The 23645-nt window shown below is 38.0% G+C and overlaps 1 protein-coding gene across 1 annotated transcript in view; it reads right to left on the minus strand.

The window, feature by feature from the left end:
* The window catches only part of LOC127416876 (rho guanine nucleotide exchange factor 26-like), a 57614-nt gene that overhangs the window by 28390 nt on the left and 5579 nt on the right, over positions 1-23645 (minus strand). Inside the window, exons 5-8 of the mRNA XM_051656461.1 lie at positions 19866-19922; positions 19041-19201; positions 2885-3037; positions 2509-2638 (exon numbers count right to left, since the gene is read on the minus strand). Of these exons, the coding sequence (XP_051512421.1) occupies positions 2509-2638; positions 2885-3037; positions 19041-19201; positions 19866-19922 (501 nt within the window). The remainder of the gene's footprint in view (positions 1-2508; positions 2639-2884; positions 3038-19040; positions 19202-19865; positions 19923-23645) is intronic.

Below are 23645 nucleotides of genomic sequence, written 5' to 3' on the forward strand. Positions count from 1 at the left end.
AGAGAGTAGCAGAAGACTTTAATTAGCTTAATCTGGTGTGTTACATAACAGTGGAAATCCTCCAGGTCATAGCTAGCTCACCATCAGACACAGAGATGCTACAAATGTTATGAAAGATGGTGGTGCTTCCTTTGTCATTAATCAGTATATCGTGAACACAAATTCAGGCACTGGCAAGGGTGTTCATCTACAGAACATTGGGACACTTCTTACTCAATCTTCTGTTTAAACACAGCTGTTATTATAAGCAACATCGCTGAATAAATGACACTGTCGTGCATTTTCGTGGTAGATTTTAAAACCGAAATATTAAATATTTTTTCATATTCAATTATTGAAAACAAGATTTTTACATTTTCTGAAGAAAATGTGAGAGGTGCATTCTCGTTCAAAACTTGTCACAGTGCCAGGATGTTGTGAATGTTTGCCAGGGTGTTGCTATGTGGTTGCTAAAGCTGGCTCCACACTAGCAGACTCGATTTGGGTGGGGGGTGTCACACTAAGTGACTGTTTTCGCTGATCTTGCCCTCCTAGTCAGTGTGCCTGTCACACTTACCGATTAAAAACGGAGGGAAGGTTTCACACTTAACAACTGCCTTTGACTTTTCTCAAGGCTTCAATGTCATGCCCCATTTTCACAGCCAATCAACCTGGATACACAGGTATTTTTCAATATTACTCCAAGAGTCAACAGCATCTGCTATGTTTGGTTGTTTGTTAAAGACATGTCCTACTGAGAACGCATAGCAAAAAGAAATTGCATCCTTTTCTTTCATCACATTTATTTTCACATTGTGCAAAGAGCTGGGCAACAAATGTGTGCCATTTGGTAGAAAGTGAACTATTCAAAAATATATTTAAGCACCATGAACTAAAATAAAAGTACAAACTTGTAAGGTTGCATATTTATACATAATGTTGTATAAATGTACAGTAGACTACAATACATATATCTAAAGCTGTATACAAATATAAAGTTTATGTTTACGTTATATAAAATAATATAAGACCCAAGTATTAAATGTAAAAAGTTTTACATATTTATATTCACGATGTGCAAAGATCTGGGCAGCAGAAACATTTTTCTTTTAATATTCTGTCATGATATGACATATTAGGTATGTCATACAAATACTTGGTGACTCCAAAGATCAATAAGCTTCTCAACCAAATGCAGGTTCGGTCGGCTTTCGCAAGGTTATATTTTAAAACAGACCAAAACTGGAAAATTTACGTTGAGGTTATTTTTATCAGTCATTAGTTGCTTTTGCATTATTTCTGCATTGAAAAGTACCTGTTCTCACAGTCACAGTGTTTGCTCCCTCTCTTCCTATCCTGTGTCATTTCTGCCGCAATACAAAAGAAGTGATCGTGAAGAAGGAGTAACTTTTCCTTGTGAAAGTGCATGATTGTTTATTTATCCAATCGAGGCTTGTCGTAGAACGCATGTCCACATGCAGCTTTCAGTGAGTAAAGAAATGCATCCAATAAAAACAGACTGTTGTGGCTCATTTTAGTGCAAGAAAAAAGCTTGGTGACAGAATCAGAGTGCGATGAAAACATTCACATCATCTTGACATCTTGTCCGTTCTTCAGTAAAAGAAGAAGCTCATTGGTCACTTGATGAGAACACAAGACCCCAAAAACAAAACGGATGTGTTTTTTCAGTCTTTGAAGCCATTAACTCAGTCTCCCTCTGCCTGGCCGGTGATTATGTTAATGAAGTTAACACCTGAAAATCATTGGAAAAATCGGCTCGTGAGATACCACCTTAATGTGTTCTGATTGGTTTTAGCATGTTGCTATGTGGTTGATAAGGTTTTCTGAGTGATATTTTAGCATGTTTCTTCACGGTTGCAGGGTGTTCTGAGTGGTTTTCAGCATGTTGCTACTGTATGTGGCTGCTAAGGTGTTATGAGTGCTTTTTAGCATGTTGCTTTGTGGTTGATGGGTGTTCTGAGTGGCTTTTAGCAGCTGGTATGTGGTTGTTCTGGGTAATTGCTTATTGGCCCAAATCAAAGGAGCCCACCTCCAAAGGCTCTATGATATTCTGGTCCTTAAAAATGGCTTGGGTCCCTCCTTTATGGTATGTCTATGGTCATTTTATCGCCATTTATCCTCCACCAGGAAAAAATAGGTCTGGTCACTTTAAAAGGTAACAGCACACCTCTCCTCAACACACCACACAATTTGAGGTATTAATTAATGTAAATAGCATAAACAGTGAGGGACGAGTTATGCACCAAAGTTGAAATCACTAACCCTGAGTTTGATTTAACAAGTACCACTAATAAAATCAAATCCCCAGAGATAAAAGTAAAGCCATGCCCAACATGGTTTCATACTGAATGTTTGAAGCCAAGTGCATTATATGAATCCTGTTTCATGTTGTCATTACGTCCAAAGATGAGAAAGCGGTTATGTGAGATGTTTATATCAGAGTGGCAGATGTGTATAAAGGTCAAAAGCTGGGTTTAAGGGTTAAGGTGGAGGGATAATGTCACTCACATCCATCAACAGGGGCAGTCGTGTGACTCTCTGCATGGGAAGGATGAGGAAGGAGATCATGGGAAGGTTCCGGCAGTCTGGGTGGGCCTCAATCCGTGTCAACACCTCCTTAAAGGATGGGCTTTTATTTCTGAGGAGATAAATGGAGTGTTATACTAGTAACTGGTCGCAGAGTGTCGCATGATCACTGTGACATAGCACTGCTCTGTGCACTGAGCCATGGAACTAGGGAGAAAGGTAAGAGAGGAAACCTGATCTCTGTCCAGGAAAAACTTCAGATCTGCTGAGCTAAAGGGTAAAAGCCAGAGGTGACTCGCCCAATGTTGCAATGACAGAGCTTAAATGAGTGACTTCTGTATGTGTGTGCTGTACTCACAGGTGTCTCTGTAAGGTTCTCTGCTGGTACACTTCATTGGAGCAGTAAGTCACATAGGGGTCAAAATTCGACTGGGCGTGTCTTACAACGATGTCACTAATATCATCGATCACAATGTTCTGCTGGTGCCGATCCTCGAGTTCCTTGAAGAACCTGAGAGAAGGGGAGAAATACAAGATAGAAGGAGAAAACAATTGCATTAGAGTCATAGCGTAACATACCTCGCATAACATCAACATAAGTCAAAGCCAGTGCGGGGTGCATGCTGTTTTAGTCATTATGCATGTACAAACACGAACATGCATACATACATGCACCACAAAGCCAGGAAGCTGTTCCAACACCTCCTTCCCAAACCTGTGATCACATCAGAGCACAGGATGTCCCAAAGTTCCTCAAATGACCAACAAGGGGACAGAATCACACACATTGCTTTCCTCACACTCCCGAAAGTATACACACACGCTCTTCCAGACAGGACACACATATTTTACACTTTATGACCCTATGTAGGGTATTCCCAGTTTTAACAGTGATCCAGAGGATGCAGCTTAGAGCCATCTGTGGTGGAACCCAGTGTGACCTTTGGTTTCACAATCTCACAATAGAACAAGGACAGCCACAACCTTAAGGCTAAATCTGTAGATGATGTCAGTCAGGTTAGCATAGGGGCCGTGGCCCCAGGCCTTTCCTACAGGTGTTTGGCGCTCTATCAGCTTTATGAGGGACAAAAATTAGGCCTAACCGATGGATTCCAAATAAACACAACTAAAAATACATTTTTACATACATTTGATATATATTCAGCAAAGCTTTTTTTTTTTTTTTTGCAATAAATTTACATCTATTTGTGTATCTTTAGGGTAGAACGGTAACTGTAGGCAAAGTTTGGCTGCTTGTATTGCCTTGTCAGTGTGTGTATTTTAAGAGTCGTAAAATCATTAGACAGAAAATACTGAAATTATTTATGGTATGACATGCACGCCTGCGTTACGGAAAGGTTTGGAGTGTGTGTGTCACACATAGACAGTCTTACTCTACAGTATAATGGGCAGATCCAGCAAAATTAGAATTTCAAAACTTCATTTTTTTTGTCCCTTTAGAAAACTCTCTTTATCCACAGTGATAAAGCGACCACAGCAGAGAAATCTGAGTTTTTTATGTGAGCAATCTGTCACACTACCCAACCCACACACACTCACACAGACACATGTGTGTGCACACAAATGCAGTTTGGAATTTTAGGAATGCTTGACACTAGAATCAGCACAGAATCAGGGCCACTGTGTGTGCTATAATGTGTGTTTGTGTGCATGGTTCATCTGTCATGTACAGTAGGCCTCAGTGTCAGTTCAAAGGAGACTGATATGTCATTTTTTTAGATGGGAACACATGAAGAACCAGAAAGGAAAGTCCCATTTTGAGAACAGCCAGATTGAAGAAGGCAGCTGGATGGCATTGTTAGACAATAACATCACTGTAGTAGCATTTACTATGACATCACATTAAGCAATTCCCGCTCAAGGATTAGACCCACTTAAGGTATGGTCACACTAGACTTTGCGCTCCTTTCACTTCTATTCATACACATTCAAACATAGAATACTGTAAACGCAAGCTCATGCACAGAAATGTTGTATTCCGCTGTGCACAAAAGTTGCGAAAACCTATGAATTCGTATGTCGAGAAGACATGTGGTCAATAGAAGATAAAAAACTTCACAGATTGACCTCTTGACTCACATTTCAAAGGTGCATGTTTTTATTGTTATGGGAAAGTGGAGAAGAGAGTATATTTTAACACTTTGAATATTATAATATTAGTTATGAGTAAATTATTATTTATTAAAAACAGAAGTCAGTGAGCGTGACTTTACACCAAAGACTGTCAGTGAATGAGTATTTGTGTTTAATTATTTGAAACACTATGGGCTGTTGTAAACTACTTGACTGCTGACACTTATTGTGCTAGTAGCATAAGAAAGCAATTACCATATTGTTCAATATGTCAGTCTTTGGTTTGCTGGGTCTAACTCAGATTTAAATCCAATCAACATCACAGCTCTGAGAACAGATATTTCCTTTGTGGACTGAAGTGTCAGATTTAATAGAGTGAGTATTCGCAGATCAGTTCTTCAGAAGCACAACTAGGTTTAAGAGTGTAACGGTTCAAATTTCTCATGATTCGGTTTGTATCACGGTTTTAGGGTCAAGGTTTCAGTATGGTTTTTGAATGTTCAGAAAAAAAGATATTACAAAAAATATTCAATTTGGTAACAAACACATCAAGAGATATGCCCTCACTACAAATCACCATGGTTTTACTACAGTAACCATATTTTAACCATTGTATTTGTAGCAAAATCATAGTAACCACAAAATTAACATGGTAACTGTCATGGTTACAATACTATAGTAAAATCATACTTACTATATGGAATCTACAGTATTACTGTTGTAAAACAATGGTTTTGACTGTATTAAAACTATTATTTCTGCCAAGAAATCAATGGTAACTTCAGTCAAGGCTACTACAATATTACTATAGTAAAACCATGGTTGCTATATGGCTACTACAGTATTACTTAATATAACCAGGGTTAATTATCATTAGTGTCCTTAACTAAAAAAAAATGTTTTTCTCTAATTACTAAATCAAAATGTAACTTAATACCTGCACTTATGCTACATGCATCAACATAAAGTGCATTTCATTCTCAACTCAACATATATTCAGCATTCAGAATCTGTACATCACTATAGAAAGAAAAGCCTTGCTGATAAAATGGATGCTAAAAGGGATGTTGTAACGCAACACGAGTGTTTTAATCATACGTGGAAATCCAACATCTTCATCAATGGAGTAGGGCAACATCATTTTGGCAATGAACATTCCAAGCGCTTTAGTTATTGATATATGTCTGTCCGAACTAGCACTGAGTTCCTTAAGTGCCTGTTTTGTAAGGGTTTTATGACCATCACTGTTGTGATTGACTGCAAAAAGAAAAAGTTCCCAGACAGGAGACTTGAATGACGCAGGGGCTTCTCTATCTTGCGGCTTGTTTTCTCAGCTTGCCATTTTCAACTTCACACTAATACGTGCAGTACTGTGATGTCATCAACTGATTTAACATACTTGCAGTTAATAGGATAACTTCTCTCTGTAGAAAGTTCACCCACGTGAAACAGGCAGAGTATGTCTACAGAGCGATACAGGTGCATAAGTGAAGGTTATAGCTGCGCATGTCTATATGCCGCTTTATTTTCTTAACCAAACTGTATGATCCAGACGCGTCATTAAACTTGAGATGAACCACGGTGCAAATGCTTACCGAACCGTGGGTGGCGAACCGTCCCATTCATTTTTTTACTGAGAACCGTTACACCTCTAGTTTAAAGGAGTCTCATCATGAAATATCCCACTAAACCCGTCCTTCAGCAAAAAACATTTATCCACTGACTGGAAAACATGGGGGTGGGGGCAAATTGTTGGCTCTGAGAAATGGGCAACAGGGAGGTAAGATAATGAGTAAGATAAATGGATAAACACAAACACACTTCAGTCTAATCATTATCAAAAGTGCAAAAATATGCTGAGTTACAAAATAAATAAATAAATAAATAAATGAGTTTTCATTTTATGGTTAACAAAAAACCATACACATGCTATGTAATGGTGTGGCCTAGTGGTTAAAGCTTAGGGCTGATAATCAGAAGGTTGCTGATTAAATCCCTGAAAGGAACGAGACATGAGCGATCTACAATGTGCTCTTGAACAATGTTGTTCTAGGGGGCTAGTCCCTTTGATAAGTCAGCTGGAAGCATCTCTGGATAAAAGCTTCAGCTAAATGACTACTTAATGCTTTTGAATTGTCAACGCCCAGATACAGTTGATCTGATAGTTACCAATACGCACTCACATACCTGCATGTGCTTGGTCTTTTCTCACTTTTGTTATGACAGTTTATGCCCTCCATTATAAATAGTGACTGATCAGACAAATGTAAGCATACCTATTCTTAACACAGTGCCAGAATGATTTAAATAGTTGCACTATTGTCAGACTACTGCAAGTTGTGGTGGTTGGCACTAACATCTAAATAGTCTCCATTCTTTGGAAGTCATGCCAGAACCAAAGTAGAAGTGTTCATATCATAAGAAATCAATTTTCCCTTGAACTTTTGAAATATGATGCACTTTAGATGCATTGCAACAACAACTATTGAAACTAAACTGAAAAATGAATGGGGGTATTTACACATTCATTTCATGCATTTTTACTGACTGAATTGCCATACAATTGAAAAAGCGCATTCCATTTAAACTTGGTCACACAAACGTGTCTCTGCCAAGCATATATAAATCCAGTCTTCAGTTCCCATGCTTTATGTAAATAAAACAGAGTTAACTTCCCTAATAATGCTAATGCCGAGCAGCAAATTTGTGTGACTTTGTGTCTGTGTGCGTGCACGCTGTATATTTTCCCCCACGTTATAAAAAGGCTTTTCGTAGGTATGGAATGTTCATGTGTGTCAGCTGCAATCATTATCAGTGTTTAATTTTAGCTTCATCGGCGATCTGCAACAAATAAATAAAGACAAATTTCTGTCTCTCCTACATTGTGCATCTGTTTTTGAACTTGTTATTATTTATTACTATTATACATGCAGTATAATACACACATTCTCCTGATGCTGATGTGGAGCTGTTTAGGCAGAGTAAAATTTACCTATGTAGCTTTAACAACAAGATCCCTTTACACTTGACCGAGTTTCATCTGGAATGCGTCTCAAACCACCTCTGGAGGTGGTTTGCATGATCGGATTTATATCCATCTCTAATCCGTCTTGAAGGGCATTTACACTTGGTCTTTTACATGATCAGATAGCTATCCGATCAGTAAAAAGTCAAAATGCATGTAGTGTAAATACCCCCTATATGGCTTTCTGAATTTATGAAAGTCAAATACCCTAGCATATGACACACACATATGACCCATTTAAATAAAGATTCATGGTCTAACATCACTGATAAAGCAAAAAGATACTTTTCTCATCTACTAAATTTCTTTCCAAGCTGGTATTACGTAGGTTATAAGCATATATGATAACCTTGGTGTGCATGCAAGCTGTAGTTTTCCCATGAATATTGGCTCTAAACTTCAGTTTAGACTAACATTCACACAACCCCACTTTCAGACACAACATAGGTGTAACACATTTAATAAGAGGGGCCATGTTTAATAACCCTAGACAGTATGCATTGAATACAGTTCAACTCCAAGGAGTTCATTATGTTTTACGAGAGTTGTGCTTGTTGCCAGATGTATGTAAATGTTAAAGAAAGGAAGTCTGAACAAATGAGTCTGACCCCATTTCCATACTGTCTTTCATAAAAGTGTGCTTAAACAAATCCACTTTATGACACCACTCCCATGTCAATAGCTAGTGAATATTCAATAATTTTTTGTTTTGTTTTTGCTTTCACTCTAGCCTGCTGAACTTTGATCATCAGGTTTGGAAATGCACTGGCCACAGCTGTAAAGAGCCCTAAAGGACCTTTGTGAAGACAAGCAGGCCAGAATCCTTGTCATCAGCAACATCAGAGCTATGCATGTTTATTGGAGAGAAATGGCACAGTGTAGACAGGAACTACAGAATGAGGACATCTCTCTAGCACACCAATTTAGCGAGCCCATGGTAACGGGTGGTCATGTATGTGGACATGCTGTCCCTGAATGCACAAAGAGACTGTCTGTGTTTGGATGTGTGTGTGTTCAAATAGAGTTTTGCTTCTTGAAAAGTCCAAAGTCCCATTAAACACATACACTGTACTCAGCATGACGTAACCTGCATTAAGCAAGATGTGGAACAGCAACACCTGGCCCATATAAATTAAGCTGCTGCACAGCAGGCAAAAAAAAGTTATATCATTTGCCAAACATCCTTGTCTAATTTACCTAATTTAATCTTTACCTATCAAGAGTGCACTCTTTTCCCACAAGACCCCAAAAGGCTGGGGCAGCACTGGGATGTAGGATTCTGCATACAGATCTATCTGCTGTTCTGACTTCCAAGATATTTGCAGCCCATTCAATTTGAAAGTGGAAAACATCCCAGTATTAGTGTGGACTGAGCGTGTAAGCTATTCCTGTAAATTAGGCTGACATGGTCTCCAGATGGACTGTGCTGTTTCTCACAGATGGAGGAGAGCAGACGACACTGAGAAAGTGATACCATTTTTTGTATTCCTAAAATACAGACCTGTCTTCTCTGCAGGGGTCAACAGGGGTAAATCCTGTCTTCAAGGCATTATAGTTCACAACAGAACATGTGTTTATGAGTGTGGGCACTGGGCACAAGGGATCAAAGACATATAAGTCTCGGGATGTAGCAAGGACAACACAGACGTGAAGCACATACTGTATGTGTGCGTGCACAAATTACAGAGACAAACACACTGTTGTGGTTCTGGTCTTCTTCCTGTTTTCTGCTTGGTGGGTGCAGGGTTTAGATACTGTCTGCATGAAAACAATGGTCCTAAAGACTCGAAGGCTGCAGCGTGTAACCATGGTTATACAATGAGGGTACTATGGTTAGTAGAGGTTTCTAGTCCTGGAAGTCTACCAAGATGTCTCATAGATACTCCTTCTGCTGAAAGTCCACATGAAACTGAATTCGTAATCTATTCTACTTCCATAATATGACATATTTCCAAACGTCATTGGATTTTAAATGAGAAAAATAAAATGTAGGACGGGATAAAATAAATTGTATCGTGAAAAGTAGGGGTTCCATACCAAAATGTAGCAAAATGAAGGCTATAGGCGAGTTTACAATGTGTAAATACTGTAGCTATATGGCTACTGGTTAACATTATCCAATAGTGCATATGGCAAAAGCAACGGCAGGAAAAAATTGAAGTTGTTTTATAGATGGAGCAAGTTATTACATATTGATGAAAGATTACAAAGTCAAATAATTCTTGGAATAGCTAACAAACCATGATGAATCATGCACAACAAGTCTAGCAATGTGTGTTAACTAAGTACATAGGGCCAATTTTGATTTAATGTTGACTTAAAGAGATTTACTGATGTTCAACCTCTGGCAGGTGTCACCGGTCCAACTCAACCCGCCCTCAGCGGGATTTGAAATGGCGAGGGAGTCATACATGCTAGCAAGGAGGCTAGAAAAGCCATGGCCTCTAGCCTTGGTCTCTAGTGCATCTCTTAAGGCCAGGAGAGAGGTTTACACACTGCACAGCTATCACGTACCAGCTGGCTACCATTACACAGATATACAGAAACTAATGTAAGGGAAAATGTAAGACGTAAATGTTTTTAATTAAACTAAATGCACAGTCACATTTTATCAATGACTAAGGTCACAGTGGAAAAAACCCTCCTCATTATAGGTCTTATATAATCCACTCCAAGCACTGATAGAACTAGCAGCTGATTAAAGCTACAGCTTAGCACTCAACGGGTCAGCTGAATTCAGCCCAATAAAACCTGATCAGAGAACAGTAGGCACTATAATTCAGTCTGAAGGCTAGCTATAAATTTTCACAGTTCTTCACAAAGTGCTAAAAGTTTCTCTTATCAAAAGTGAATCCAACTATAGAAGTACAGTCAAAATCATTGCTACTATTTACTGTACAATAACTCTATTGCTAAAGCTCATCAATATAAATACTGTGAGTGTGTATTTCCAAAGACACTGGCCACATTTACAGTACATGCAACCAAATAATCCCTTTAGAAGCCGACTGAAAACTCAATCAGATTGAAAAGCCTTCATGTAAACACTGAAATTTCCATCCGATTGAAGGGGGTGGTGAAGACCTAAAATAATCTGATTTAAAGAAAAATATTAGCCATGTAAAGGTTTGAATCCGACTACTTTCTCAATTGTATTCTAAAATACCTAGCGCTCATGTGCAGAGATGTGGTGCTTATGAATATTTATACAAGATACTCTTTACGGGAACCTAATTTATACAAAGCAATGACAAAACGCATTATTAAGGGTATGCAGGCTCGCATTGAATATCCTGCAGGGCACATATGTTATTTAATGACATCACATAAAGCAAAAAAGAATGTTGTGTCATTCTTAATAGGGACTTTAAGCAGTTATGGTGTTCTGTGTTCCATTGCATGTATGTGACTTCACTTGCTTTCTGATCTCATAACCATAATTTCTAAAGCATTTCTTCTGCCATTGTGACAGTCGACCGTACGTGACAGATTAGGAAAATAAATGTTAGAATATGTTTTACAAGAGATGATGCAAAGTGAACACGGTAAATAGCCTAAACATCCTTCTCAAAACTCATGTTAAATTACACACGGTTATAGGCTTTGAATAAAAAAACTAAAAAATATCGGTAGCCTATTAATATAATATCTAGGTTTTAGATGTAGGCTATTTCTATAGTACAAGAGTAAAACTCTTCTTCTGACAGTTATTTAACACTGCAAGCATCCCTTCTCTTGCTGTTTTAAATAGCCTACCTTTTTTTTCTTGAATGATTAAATGCTCCATTCCTCCGTCATTATTGCTTAGTGATTTTTGGTAGCGTCCCGTCTGCAGCTGTTGATTAAAGTCCCTATTATTTTGTTTCCATTCCACATCTGTAAACTCCTTTAAGGACAACTCTCACCCACCTGTCTTAACCTTGTACTTGCATCCAGAGATACCTGCGGTTACATTGGAGGAAGAATGGGCATGAGGCAATTACAAGTTAAAATCAGACAGGGTATGAGACGCTGCTTCTAATTCTTCCTTTGCCGAGTAGAATGAGTAACATAAGAAGAAAGCTTTTCTGGAATATTTTTTAGATATCTCAACAAAGCAAAAATGCCAATTACGGACTTTGGTGCCATTCTCACTTTCTCAGCTTTTCTCCACTTCTTCAGAACGCAACAACTGACGCTCTTTGCATGTGCAGAAGTTTGGTTTGGAATACATGTAATGCACATGTAAAAAATATTTGTATCGGATTGCAAAATTTAGGGGACATATAAACAGTACATTCGGAATCTGCAATCGGAATTCATTTATTCGGATTGACGAAAATTTGTGTATTTAAACATCGCCACTCTTTCTTCATTAGTGTCCAACAAAGATGAGTTGTAGTCAATGCTAATGCACGTTTAGTTCACATGTTTGGTTGTTCAGCAACTGTTGCTGTTTGTGTCTGTCTGCATTTATCCAATCAGCTCTTTACTGGGTTATTATGCTACTTTACAAAAGTGAACTTTGGTCTGAGCTACTTACTATACACTTTAAGCCACAAAGTTACCATAAAAGTCCAATTTCCTTCAGCCGTCATGCCCTTTAATGAAGCAAGCTCCATACCAACCAATAGAAGAAAAAAAAAACACACCTGGATGATAAAGTACCAAGAACTGCATAGAAACTTGCACTCTGAGCAAGAGACTGTTGAAACAACAGATAACATCTTTGTCTCTGCAATGCATACGTTTCAAGTTACAGTTTCATTTATTACCTGAAGCATCAGGTGCATAATGTGGGTATCCATTCAGAATAGGCTTTCTACCACCATGATCACCACGTGAATGAGTCATTAGCAGCACATTCGCAGCTCTAAACCGCTAAGGGGCGGTATAACCATAGAATTTCAACAGGCCAGAGCTGAACGCCTCAGAGCTCTTTCTCCCAACATAACGACAATTAAGTTGGAGGCGGTAAGGGCAAGTTACGCTTGTTTTGCCAACCGCCATAAAAAAGAAAAAAAGAGGAGAAAGAAGAAGAACAACAAACTTAAAAACACCACAACATTTTTTTTCTGGCTAAATGTTGCAATGAAGACGCATGATAAAGACTTTACTGCAGCATTCAGCGTTCACGAGGATGTCCACGCATTGGAGAGTTATTTGTTTGCATTTACTCATTCACATTTTATTAGAGAGAATTAGCATTTGTGAGTATTTTTACACATATGCACAGACATTATGAGCGAGCATCATTAGACCACATATTCAAACAATTGTGATTTCCAAAAACTGTTAAGACTCTAAACCTGTGCTTTCTTTTAATGTGCCGATAGGCTATCCCATATTTGCTATTTTTAAACAGGATTATCAAATGTGAATTAATTAATTTATTAATCACATTATGTTATATTCTCCTGGCAATAAAAACGCATGGAAAATTGAACAGAAACAGAATACTTATCAAATTAAATATTTGAAAAAATGTGGAAAAAAAAAAATCGCAGCATTTCACAATATTTGAAAAATAATTTTCCATTACATTAATTAAGCTGGAAGTATTGTGACCACATTATTTGTATAATATTTGTATCAATGCATGCATTAAGAGTTTTACACTACACGTGATAACCAGAAATGCTATGCAGTTCAAACCTGTAGGTTACGAGCTTATTCATTATCTGTCGTAATATTTTATTAGTAGTTAATATGTGATATTAACCAATGTTGCCCCAAAGCTTGATAATATTGATTATTTTTCGGAGTGACTATTTGCTTTCAGATGTAACCACAATAGTCTATTGGCAACATATAAATGCACAACAAACTGCGTTAAAAGTGTCGCTTCAATGCCGTGGAGTGCAACGTCGGTGTGCTAGTGTCGGTACGACCAAGGTTCGGTTCTGCATTTGCCGCATTATTTGACTCCACTCTTAATATTTTCTTTATTACTATTTATAATAAATTAAAAATAACATAAAGATAGTTGTTCTACAGTAATAATATAGTAACTATATTTTGTTTGGCAGAAAACATAGATTTGATTATATTAACAATGGTGTTACTACAGTAATTTTGTGGTTACAATTACTTTACTACAAAACACCATGGTGATACTATGAATAAAGAAACCTCATTTTCAACATAAAGATGTTTAATACTGTTGTTGCTGCCTAATAGCTCAAATTGATAACGGCGTGTGAAATTGTACTGATCATATTGTTTTTGAACCAGATTGAATCTCCTGCCACGGTAAGTTTTTTTTTTTTTTTTTTTTTTTTGCATCATTCTGCCATTCGAGCTAATTATACCACTTATTTTCATCTGTACAAGGATGCCAACATTTTGTAGTAAGTTTATCCACAACTAAGGCTCAATCTGGTTACTTACCCACTGTATGGTGGAATTTCTCTTGGCTGAGCAAATGGACACTTTGTGGGGGTAAACGTCTATAGCGGTGAATGGAAGACCACAGAAAATATTATTTTTGTGCTACCATTTCCTCCAACAGCTAAAGAAAAAATACGTTTCCACAACTTTCCAAACAGGAACAAAACAGAAAGAGATGGATAAAGGCAGTCAGAAGAGAAAGAAAGATCCCTCAGTAGCTGTATTTGAAACTCGCAGCAGTGTTGACTAGTTTTTTGTTTTGTTTTTTGTTTTTGTAAATAATGCCAGGGTAATACAACACAAAGAATTATGTTATAAATGTACACTAAAAAAATTATAATATTTTATTTTTTACATTTACACTGCTAAATAAGGCGGAAATGCATAATCACAGTCTGTGAAAAGGGTACATTACCAAAGGTGGTGCAAAAAGGACAATAAACTAAAAAATGTGTACAAATTACTAGCGGGTTTTGAAATCATAAATATCATCAGGTTTTGCTAATATTATTTCACTCCTAGTATTCCCTGTCTCAGTGAATCCAGTAACCTCTTTCAGGTCATAAGAGACTAGACGAGGACATATAGTTTTGAGGATTCAGTTTTCTATATTGAACATGCACTGGCAAACTCCTTTTTCCCTTGAGCACTTAAAGCAACTCTGGTAAATGAGGTAACCCTCTGCAAGCCAGAACAAGACCTTCAGCTAAAATCAGTGGCTAATGTCAGCTCTGTGATGATGGGCTGTACAATTATGACAAAAATCCTAATTGTCTATTACTTCCCTTGATATTGTAATTGCGATTATTAATGTCGATTAAAAGATTAAATTACTATGACATCACAAATTAGGCAACCGCGTTGTTCTTCAGAGTAGCAGATTTCAATGGTGGATATGAGCTGCGCTCCATTTTCTTTTAAGCATTAAATATTGTAATGATGTTTGTTAATGTTAGGCCTAATAAAATTGATTTTAAAGGGATATCTATAATATAGAATACATATATGTAGGTTCTTTCTGAACTATTGATAAAACCAGTTTTTACTCGATTTAATATGCCTGTGTGACATTAACAGGTTGATAAATACACATCCACAAACACACCACTAAACACCTCACTTTGAAAATTAAAAAAACATTGCAATCAGTGTTTGTGTGATTCGTGAAAATTTTAAATCTACCAATACCAGCTGTGAGGCAAATGGGTCTTATTAGAGAAGACTCGATAACAATGATGGTGATTCGTGAAATATGCCATTCGTGTCATATTTTTTATGTTGGCTACACCTCCAAACAAGCTTAGAACAGTTAAACTGAATTAATTTATTGCTATTTTATACAAATCAAATTCACAGTGGCATACTTATTAACAAAACTAAACAGTAATTCCATTTTTAATAAATTGTACACAGAAATCAAGTAACGAGGCAAACTCTCCCATTACAATGACTGCTGTCACTTACTGCAGGTTTACACTGTTTGAGCCACACAATTCAGTGCAAGCTCACTGACGCTCCGCAGAGAGTTCTGCACTCTCGTAAATGCTCTCATTAAAAACGAAACTGTCTAATAGTGTAACGTGTGCTGGCACTGGCAATGACGGCAATGACGAAGACGTGAAGATGAAGAACCCAAGTGCAGTTTATTTACAAAAGTGAATGCCCTAACTATACACGTGAACTAAACATAAACATAAACATGAACTTGACATAAACCTGACTTGATATAAACTTGGCTTGACATTAACGTGGCCTGACATAAACATCTACACTCACATTCACATTCATTCAATACTTGACAACTAGACAATGCAAACATGAGGGCTTAAATACAAGACATGGGAGAACATAAACCAGTGAACAAACAGAACTCATAACAAGCTAATTAAACAATAAACCAATGAAAACATGACACATGAACATGGAGGGAAAACAGAAATCACATGACAAGGGAAACAGGAACTAAACATTTCAAAATAAAAGACATGAATCAACAAAATACACATGACAAATAGGCATAATTGAATTATGTACACCGTGTTTATGCCTTGATTAGAACGGGAGCATTGTCGCATTGCTCATTTGCAGTGTATTTACCATCTACATTGCAAGCGAGCTGCGCAACATGCAGTGAATCCAAAATAATTCCAAAGTGCTTTTCGCTTTTGTTCAACAGCTTCTTTTCGAGTATGAGGGGATGTTTCTTCAGTATTAATTTTTGTGTGCCACCGCAAACAGAGGTGAAACATACAGCAAACGTCTGGGCATCAAACTGTTTCAAATTTGCGCATTAGCATCAGTTGTGATTACTGAGAGGACGGATCTATCCGAACCAGAAACCTTGGATTAATAGCGATGTTCGCGTGGCACTTGATGCGCGGACCTCCGCTTTTAATTCCGGGAATGCGGAGGAGCATAAACAAGCCAGTTATGCCCTCCGAAAAACTCAGATCAGCAAAACGTCAGTACAGGAACAAGATTGAAGGACAGTTTAACACCACCAACTCTAGAAGCATGTGTCAGGGAATTAACATCATCACGGACTTTAAAGGGAATAAAAACTCCGCTGCGAACACCGCTGCCACTCTCCCGGATGAGCTAAATACTTTTTATGCTCGTTTTGAGGGAAATAACACCGCCCTCGCGGAGAGAGCTCTCGCAGCCAAAGCTACAGAGGTTAGTTCACTCTCCGTCTCTGTAGTGGATGTAACTCGATCCTTCCAACGGGTGAATATCCGCAAAGCCGCAGGTCCAGATGGCATTCCGGGCCACGTCAGAGCGTGCGCGAACCAACTGACTGGTGTTTTTATGGATACTTTCAACCTTTCCCTCTCTTTGTCTGTAGTCCCCACATGCTTTAAAACGTCCACCATTGTGCCTGTTCCAAAGCAATCCAAAATAACTTGCTTAAATGACTGGCGTCCTGTTGCTCTGACCCCCATCATCAGCAAATGCTTTGAGAGACTAATCAGAGATTACATCTGCTCTGTGCTGCCTCCCTCACTTGACCCCTTGCAGTTTGCTTACCGCAACAACCGCTCCACTGATGATGCCATTGCATCTACAATACACACTGCTCTCTCCCCCCTGGAAAAAAAGAACACTTATGTGAGAATGCTGTTTGTAGACTACAGCTCAGCATTCAACACCATAGTGCCCTCCAAGCTTGATGAGAAACTCCGGGCTCTGGGCTTAAACAGCTCACTGTGCAGATGGATCCTGGACTACCTGTCAAGCAGACACCAGGTGGTTAGAATAGGCAGCAACATCTCCTCATCACTGACCCTCAACACTGGAGCCCCGCAGGGCTGTGGTCTCAGCCCACTCCTGTATTCCCTGTACACACATGACTGTGTGGCAACACACAGCTCCAATGCCATCATTAAGTTTGCTGATGATACGACGGTAGTAGGTCTGATCACTGACAATGATGAAACAGCCTACAGAGAGGAGGTGCACACTCTGACACACTGGTGTCAGGAGCACAACCTCTCCCTCAACTTCAGTAAGACAAAGGAGCTTGTGGTGGACTTCAGGAGAAGAGATAGAGAACACAGTCCCATCACCATCAATGGAGCACCAGTGGAGAGAGTCAGCAGCTTCAAGTTCCTGGGTGTCCACATCACTGAGGAACTAATATGGTCCATCCACACTGAAGCCCTTGTGAAGAAGGCTCATCAGCGCCTCTTCTTCCTGAGACGGCTGAGGAAGTTTGGAATGAACCGCCACATCCTCACACGGTTCTACACCTGCACTGTAGAGAGCATCCTGACTGGCTGCATCTCCGCCTGGTACGGCAATAGCACCGCCCACAACCGCAAAGCACTGCAAAGGGTGGTACGAACTGCCAGACACATCATCGGAAGTGAGCTTCCCTCCCTCCAGGACATATATACCAGGCGGTGTGTGAAAAAAGCTCGGAGGATCATCAGAGACTCCAGCCACCCGAGCCATGGTCTGTTCTCACTGCTACCGGTATCGCAGCATTAGAACCCGCACCAGCCGACTTCATGACAGCTTCTTCCCCCAAGCAATCAGACTTTTGAACTCTTGATTTCCCACGATCAAATACATCAGCACTGCACTTTATTACTCTTATATCTCACACTGGACTGTCATAAATTATATTATATATATTATATTCTCTCTTAACAACTTACTCTCAAACGACAGCCTCAGCCTGAATGTCAATATAGTACAATACAAACTACTGTACATTCTATATATACTATATATACTGTTTTTATTGTATAATGTGTATTCTATATTGTGTGTACTGTATACTGTTCATTGTATGTTATTATTTTTATATTGTGTTGTGTGTAATTATGTGTATATTAGATTTTAAACTGTGTTGTAAATCTGATGTTTATTGTAAATTGTCTCATCACTGTCACGACTACTATGTTGCTCGGAACTGCACCCAAGAATTTCACACACTATTGCACTTGTGTATATGGTTGTGTGACAATAAAAGTGATTTGATTTGAGTTGGAGGATTAATTTAAGTGTCTCTGATTGGCCATTGCCATTTCATTGCTCAACAGACATGTGTGTGATTGGTTATAATATTCAAATGCTGCAAAAACACGTTTTAAATAGAAACCATTGACGTAACAGAAGCAGACTTAAATTGAACGCTGTAATCGTCAGTTTTCACGATTACATAATCGTGGCAGCTGAAATCGTAATCGCGATTAGTTTTTTTGATTAATTGTGCAGTCCTAATGTGATGTAAGCTCAGAGAGGTTTCTAGTTTTCATACTGAGAAAACTGCAAAACTTGGTCTAAACTTCTCAAAGGCTAGCTAGCTGTAAATTAAGCTAGCACAATATACACTTAAAGGTTGGTGCGAACAGAAACAAGCCTGAGAGGGTGACTGCTTGCTGTCTATATGCAACAAAAAAAAGCATTGAAATGTAAGATATCTCCACATATCAGCAAACTGTCAGAGATAACAGAGATGTCTATCAGCATACTGCACAATGTATCTCAGGTAAGGCTTTAGTCAGACAAGAGTCCTTACTTTTTGCTGGCCTCACAGACATCAGCGATGTTGGAGAATAGATGGTGATGGTCTGTTTTGTTAATGGTCTCGCTGAGCTCGATTGAGTTCTTGAAGAGACGGACGAGAATCTCCAGACTGTGTAAGTAACTGTGCTCTGATGAGATGACCTCAAATATGGCCTGAGAAAGAGAAATTTCATGCACACATTTGACAGAGCCTCTAGTCCATTGGTCATTGCAGTTTACATTTTTACAGATACCATGCTCTGTTGGTTGATGTAAAGCAGGATAATAAAAGGTGACAGTCAATTCAGAGCTAAAAGGAACTGATTAACATACCAAACATATCTGACTAATTTAAAACGCATTGGGAATTTAAGCAATGATTTGTTCGAATGTATTTGCCTTTAGCTCCTCTACTACAAAACTTAGTAAGCATCCCTTACATCAGACTTATTTATCTATTTAAATAAGGATTTATTTGAAGCTTACTAATCAGTAATGTCTAATGTAGTGGCTGTTTCTGTCCAAGAGTCCTTAATCAGCCAAATGTTTTTGAAGTAAATATGGCTTGTGTAATTAATACAATACTGAGAAAAAGAATGCAATGATTCATCTGTGAATGGCCAAACTTTTAACAGTTTAATCAGACTAAGGAGATGACGGGGTCAAGAGAGGCAGAGAAGAGAAAAACTCATTGAGAGGTAAAGAATTGGTCTTTAATGTGAATCCAAATATTAGGCCCCTCCTAACAGATACTATTTAGATATACTCAAAATTGATTTGAGTGAAACTGTGAAAGCAAGGAAGAGAACGCAGAATAAGAAAGAATGTGGAACATTACCTCTTGTCTCTTTCGTTCTTCTTGGCTTAACGTCTCACACATTCCACTTTTTTTAACCTGGAATAGAGGTGTGTCAAGGATGAGCATCTCTCTGATCAGAAATGAAATCGGATTATGCATCAAATATAAGGACACACTTTCATGTGATGTTATAATACAAGGAGCTGCTGTTTCCGACAGAGCATGTGTGTGCTGTGGAGAAAAGAGACTCTCAATCTCTGTATCGCTCTACTCTAACAAAGAACCTCTTCTCCAACCAGTCAACACTCATTCAGTGACTACCTTCCCAAACTGAACTCATTCAAGAAGAGAGACTAGATATGTTTGTTCTGTGAGCAAGGAAAATGGCATAGCTCTTCAAATAAACATGTATACTTTTTTCATTTTTTTTATTATTTTTTTTTATATTAGTGGTATGAGTGAAATACTACTTAATGACTACATGTGAGGTCTTCTGTGTGTGTGCCTTGGGATAGCATTAGGGTATGATGATAATCAAATAAATCTTAGTGATTGTGTGCAGCTTGTGTGTGTCAATTTGAGTAAAACCAATTGACCTTATTGTGTTTCCTCCTACGAGACTGCAGACACCTAAGGCACATTCTAATCATTTTTACCCAGGTCAGGAAAACAAGGTAATAAAGGCACAGTTACATACGGGCCAAGGAAATGTAAATCTACTCTCGAGAAAAACCTCTTACACAGAACACAACACACCCATAGCTGGGATCAAATTTACACTAACAGAGGAAATCAGGCTGGGGACTCAGGTCCTACAATTGGCTTAAATGACCAAAGCCCACCAAGGATCCCAAACCCAGCCTGCATGAACAAAAGGAAAACAGATTCTTTTTGTTCATCCTTTTCTCTCTAATATTCCTCCATTCCCTTCTGCCATAGTTTCCAAAAATAAAAAAGTCTATCTGTTGTAGATTTCGAAAAAATGAAAGTCATCTTGAGACTATAGAGCAAACATGAAGGGCAAACAGTAAGAGAACTGGGAGTGGTCTAAAAAGTCTGATAACAACTCCACCCAGATAACTTCAGCTTTTACCAGGTTTCTGTGCAAAGGCTAATAGGAGGAGCACTAAAGAGATGATGTGATGTAACATGACCTCAAGATGTGTAAATACAACTTCCCGTCTCGAAACACCTAACTTGTTGAAGAGAATCAAAAGATTTCCTAGAAACCATGTAAATCTGAAACTGAAAAACATTATACACATCTCAACATACTGTCCACTCTATGGCACAATTCTCCAGACTTCAATAGGTACAAAGCACATCCAGCAATGGCTAAAAGTCAGTTTCGACTTTTTACATCTTCTAAAGAAAATGTGAGTGTGCTCACTGCCCGTGCAAAACACCCCCAATCTCTATTTCCCTCTCTTATTTTGAAGGAATAGTTCACCCACAAATTATAATTCTTTCATCGTTTTCTCAACCTTAAGCTGTCTCAAACTCATGTGACTCTTTTTTCTTCTGTGGAATTAAATGAAAATGTTTTGATGGAAATTTGATCTAAATATATTTATACAATGCAAGTCAATAGTGTCCAACACTTCTAAGCTCCAAAATTTACATAAAGGCAGCATAAAGTTAATCCATTCAACTGATGTGGTTTAATCCATGTCTTCTGAAGTGAACTAGTTTTGGGGGAGTATATTCACGTTGGTTGGTTATTTCTGATTTTGGTTCTTCACTCATGTTAATCAAGACTAATCCAGTTTGCTACACTCTTAATCTTAACACTCCCAGATATTGGGAAAAAAAACACATACAAGGAAACATAATGTCTAACTGGAAAATAGTATTATAGCCTCTAAAACTCGATTATATAATTCCAGGGGTGTAAAGTAACGAATTACAAATACTCACGTTACTGTAATTAAGTAGTGTTTCCCAGGAATTGTACTTTTTTAAGTAGTTTTAAAATTGTAAACTTTTACTTTTACTTGAGTACATTTTAAGTGCTGTAACTGTACTTTTACTGCGCTATTTTCCCACCGTCTGTGTTCGCTACTTCCTTGTCCTGATTTAATTTTTATCTATCAACATGATTGGCTAGGGAGAGTCTCGTGACTCCAGTCAAATCAAATCACACGTAAAAAACTTAAACAGCACGGGCGCCAACTGTTATGGATGTGGAGGATGCCTCAAACACATTTTCAACACCTGAACATCACGGCCGCACCTGAAAGGGCTTTTCGCAGTGAAAAAGGCCAATTGCTTGACTGTGTCATGTGAGTTTAACTTGCTCAAGCCAGATATCAGCAATAATCCTGCCTCTAATTTTAAGAAACATATCGAGGTAAATTTCATATTTCTGCGAACTAGAATCTGTGTGTCTATAATGTAGCCTGTAAATTAACTATCTATCACTGAGATTATTGGGTTGATGTGAGAGATTAAGGCAATGGTATCAATAGGACTGGATGATAAAACAATCTTGATGTTTATCTAAAAAAATAAAAATAAAAAAGTCCTCAATATCGACGCTAAACTTCTGAGTAATTTTCTATACTTAGTCTATGTTCTACATCTAGACCAGGGGTGTTCATTACATTAATCACGACAGCAAGATAACCACTGGTTGGTTGATCTAGATGAAATATTAAAGATTGACTTTTTATTTCCTGACGTCTGTAGCTGCGTGCTGTTTGATTGACAGGCGGCTAATGTTTGGGTGCTAAAGTGGGTACACGCTTAAATGGTCAAATACACTTTATAATTCCACCAATGCCCGTCTTGGTGAGGCATTAATGTAAACGCAGTCGGCTTGGTCTACGTAAACAGTGAACGTAAACAGTGGGACAAAAAGCGTATTTGTATCAAAATGTTGGACTTGAAGTGAACATGTAACCGAACTGAGCACTGTCTAGTAGTCTATGTCATATAAAGTATATTAATCAAACAACAATAACAAGGAAATGAGAAAACCACTCTCTGCTTTTGGCTGAATAACTTGAGTAGCTTTAAAAGTATTAATGTAATAGAATAAAACAATTACATTTTTAATAATAATATTTTTTATTAATATTGTTAGTTTTTTTTATTTTTATAATACCGACCCCTGGTGTAGAGATTTTGTTCATTTGTATAATAAATTACCAGGAAAATAGAGATGATAAAATAATTTATAATTATGCTTAGCCTTTATCGAGTTTTTTCTAATGCCTGATAGAAAAGTATCAACCTTTGTATATATACTTCAATACTTCAGGCAGAACATTCCACTAGTCACAAACTTCAGAAAATTGTGCATCATGCATTTGAATGAGAACACAACTATTTCTGGGCTTAAAAGATACAAGAACTAAATCAATGTGGAACACTGTATCTCAAAAGGAGGACAATGTGGACCCCATGTTGATTGAAATAGTTCACTCAAAAAGGTAAATTCTCTTATCATTTCTCACCCTCATGCCATCCCAGATGTGTGTGACTCTCTTTCTTCAGAACACAAATTGTGATTTTTAGAAGAATATTTCAGTTCTGTAGGTCCATACAATACAAGTGAATGGACGCCAAAAGTTTTACACTCCAAAAAGCACATAAAGGCAGCACAAAAGTAATCCATATGACTCCAGTGTTTAAATCCATGACTTCAGAAGTGATATGATAGGAGTAGGTGAGAAACAGATCAATATTTAAGTCAATTTTTGCTAGAAATTCTTCTCCCTGCAATATGCATGAAGAATGTGAATCACCAAAAACAAAAGAAGAAGAAAGTGAAAGTTAAAGTGGAGATTGACTGAGCAGGGAGGAGAATTTATAGTA

This window comes from Myxocyprinus asiaticus, chromosome 26, assembly GCF_019703515.2.
Source record: "Myxocyprinus asiaticus isolate MX2 ecotype Aquarium Trade chromosome 26, UBuf_Myxa_2, whole genome shotgun sequence".
NCBI lineage: Eukaryota > Metazoa > Chordata > Actinopteri > Cypriniformes > Catostomidae > Myxocyprinus > Myxocyprinus asiaticus.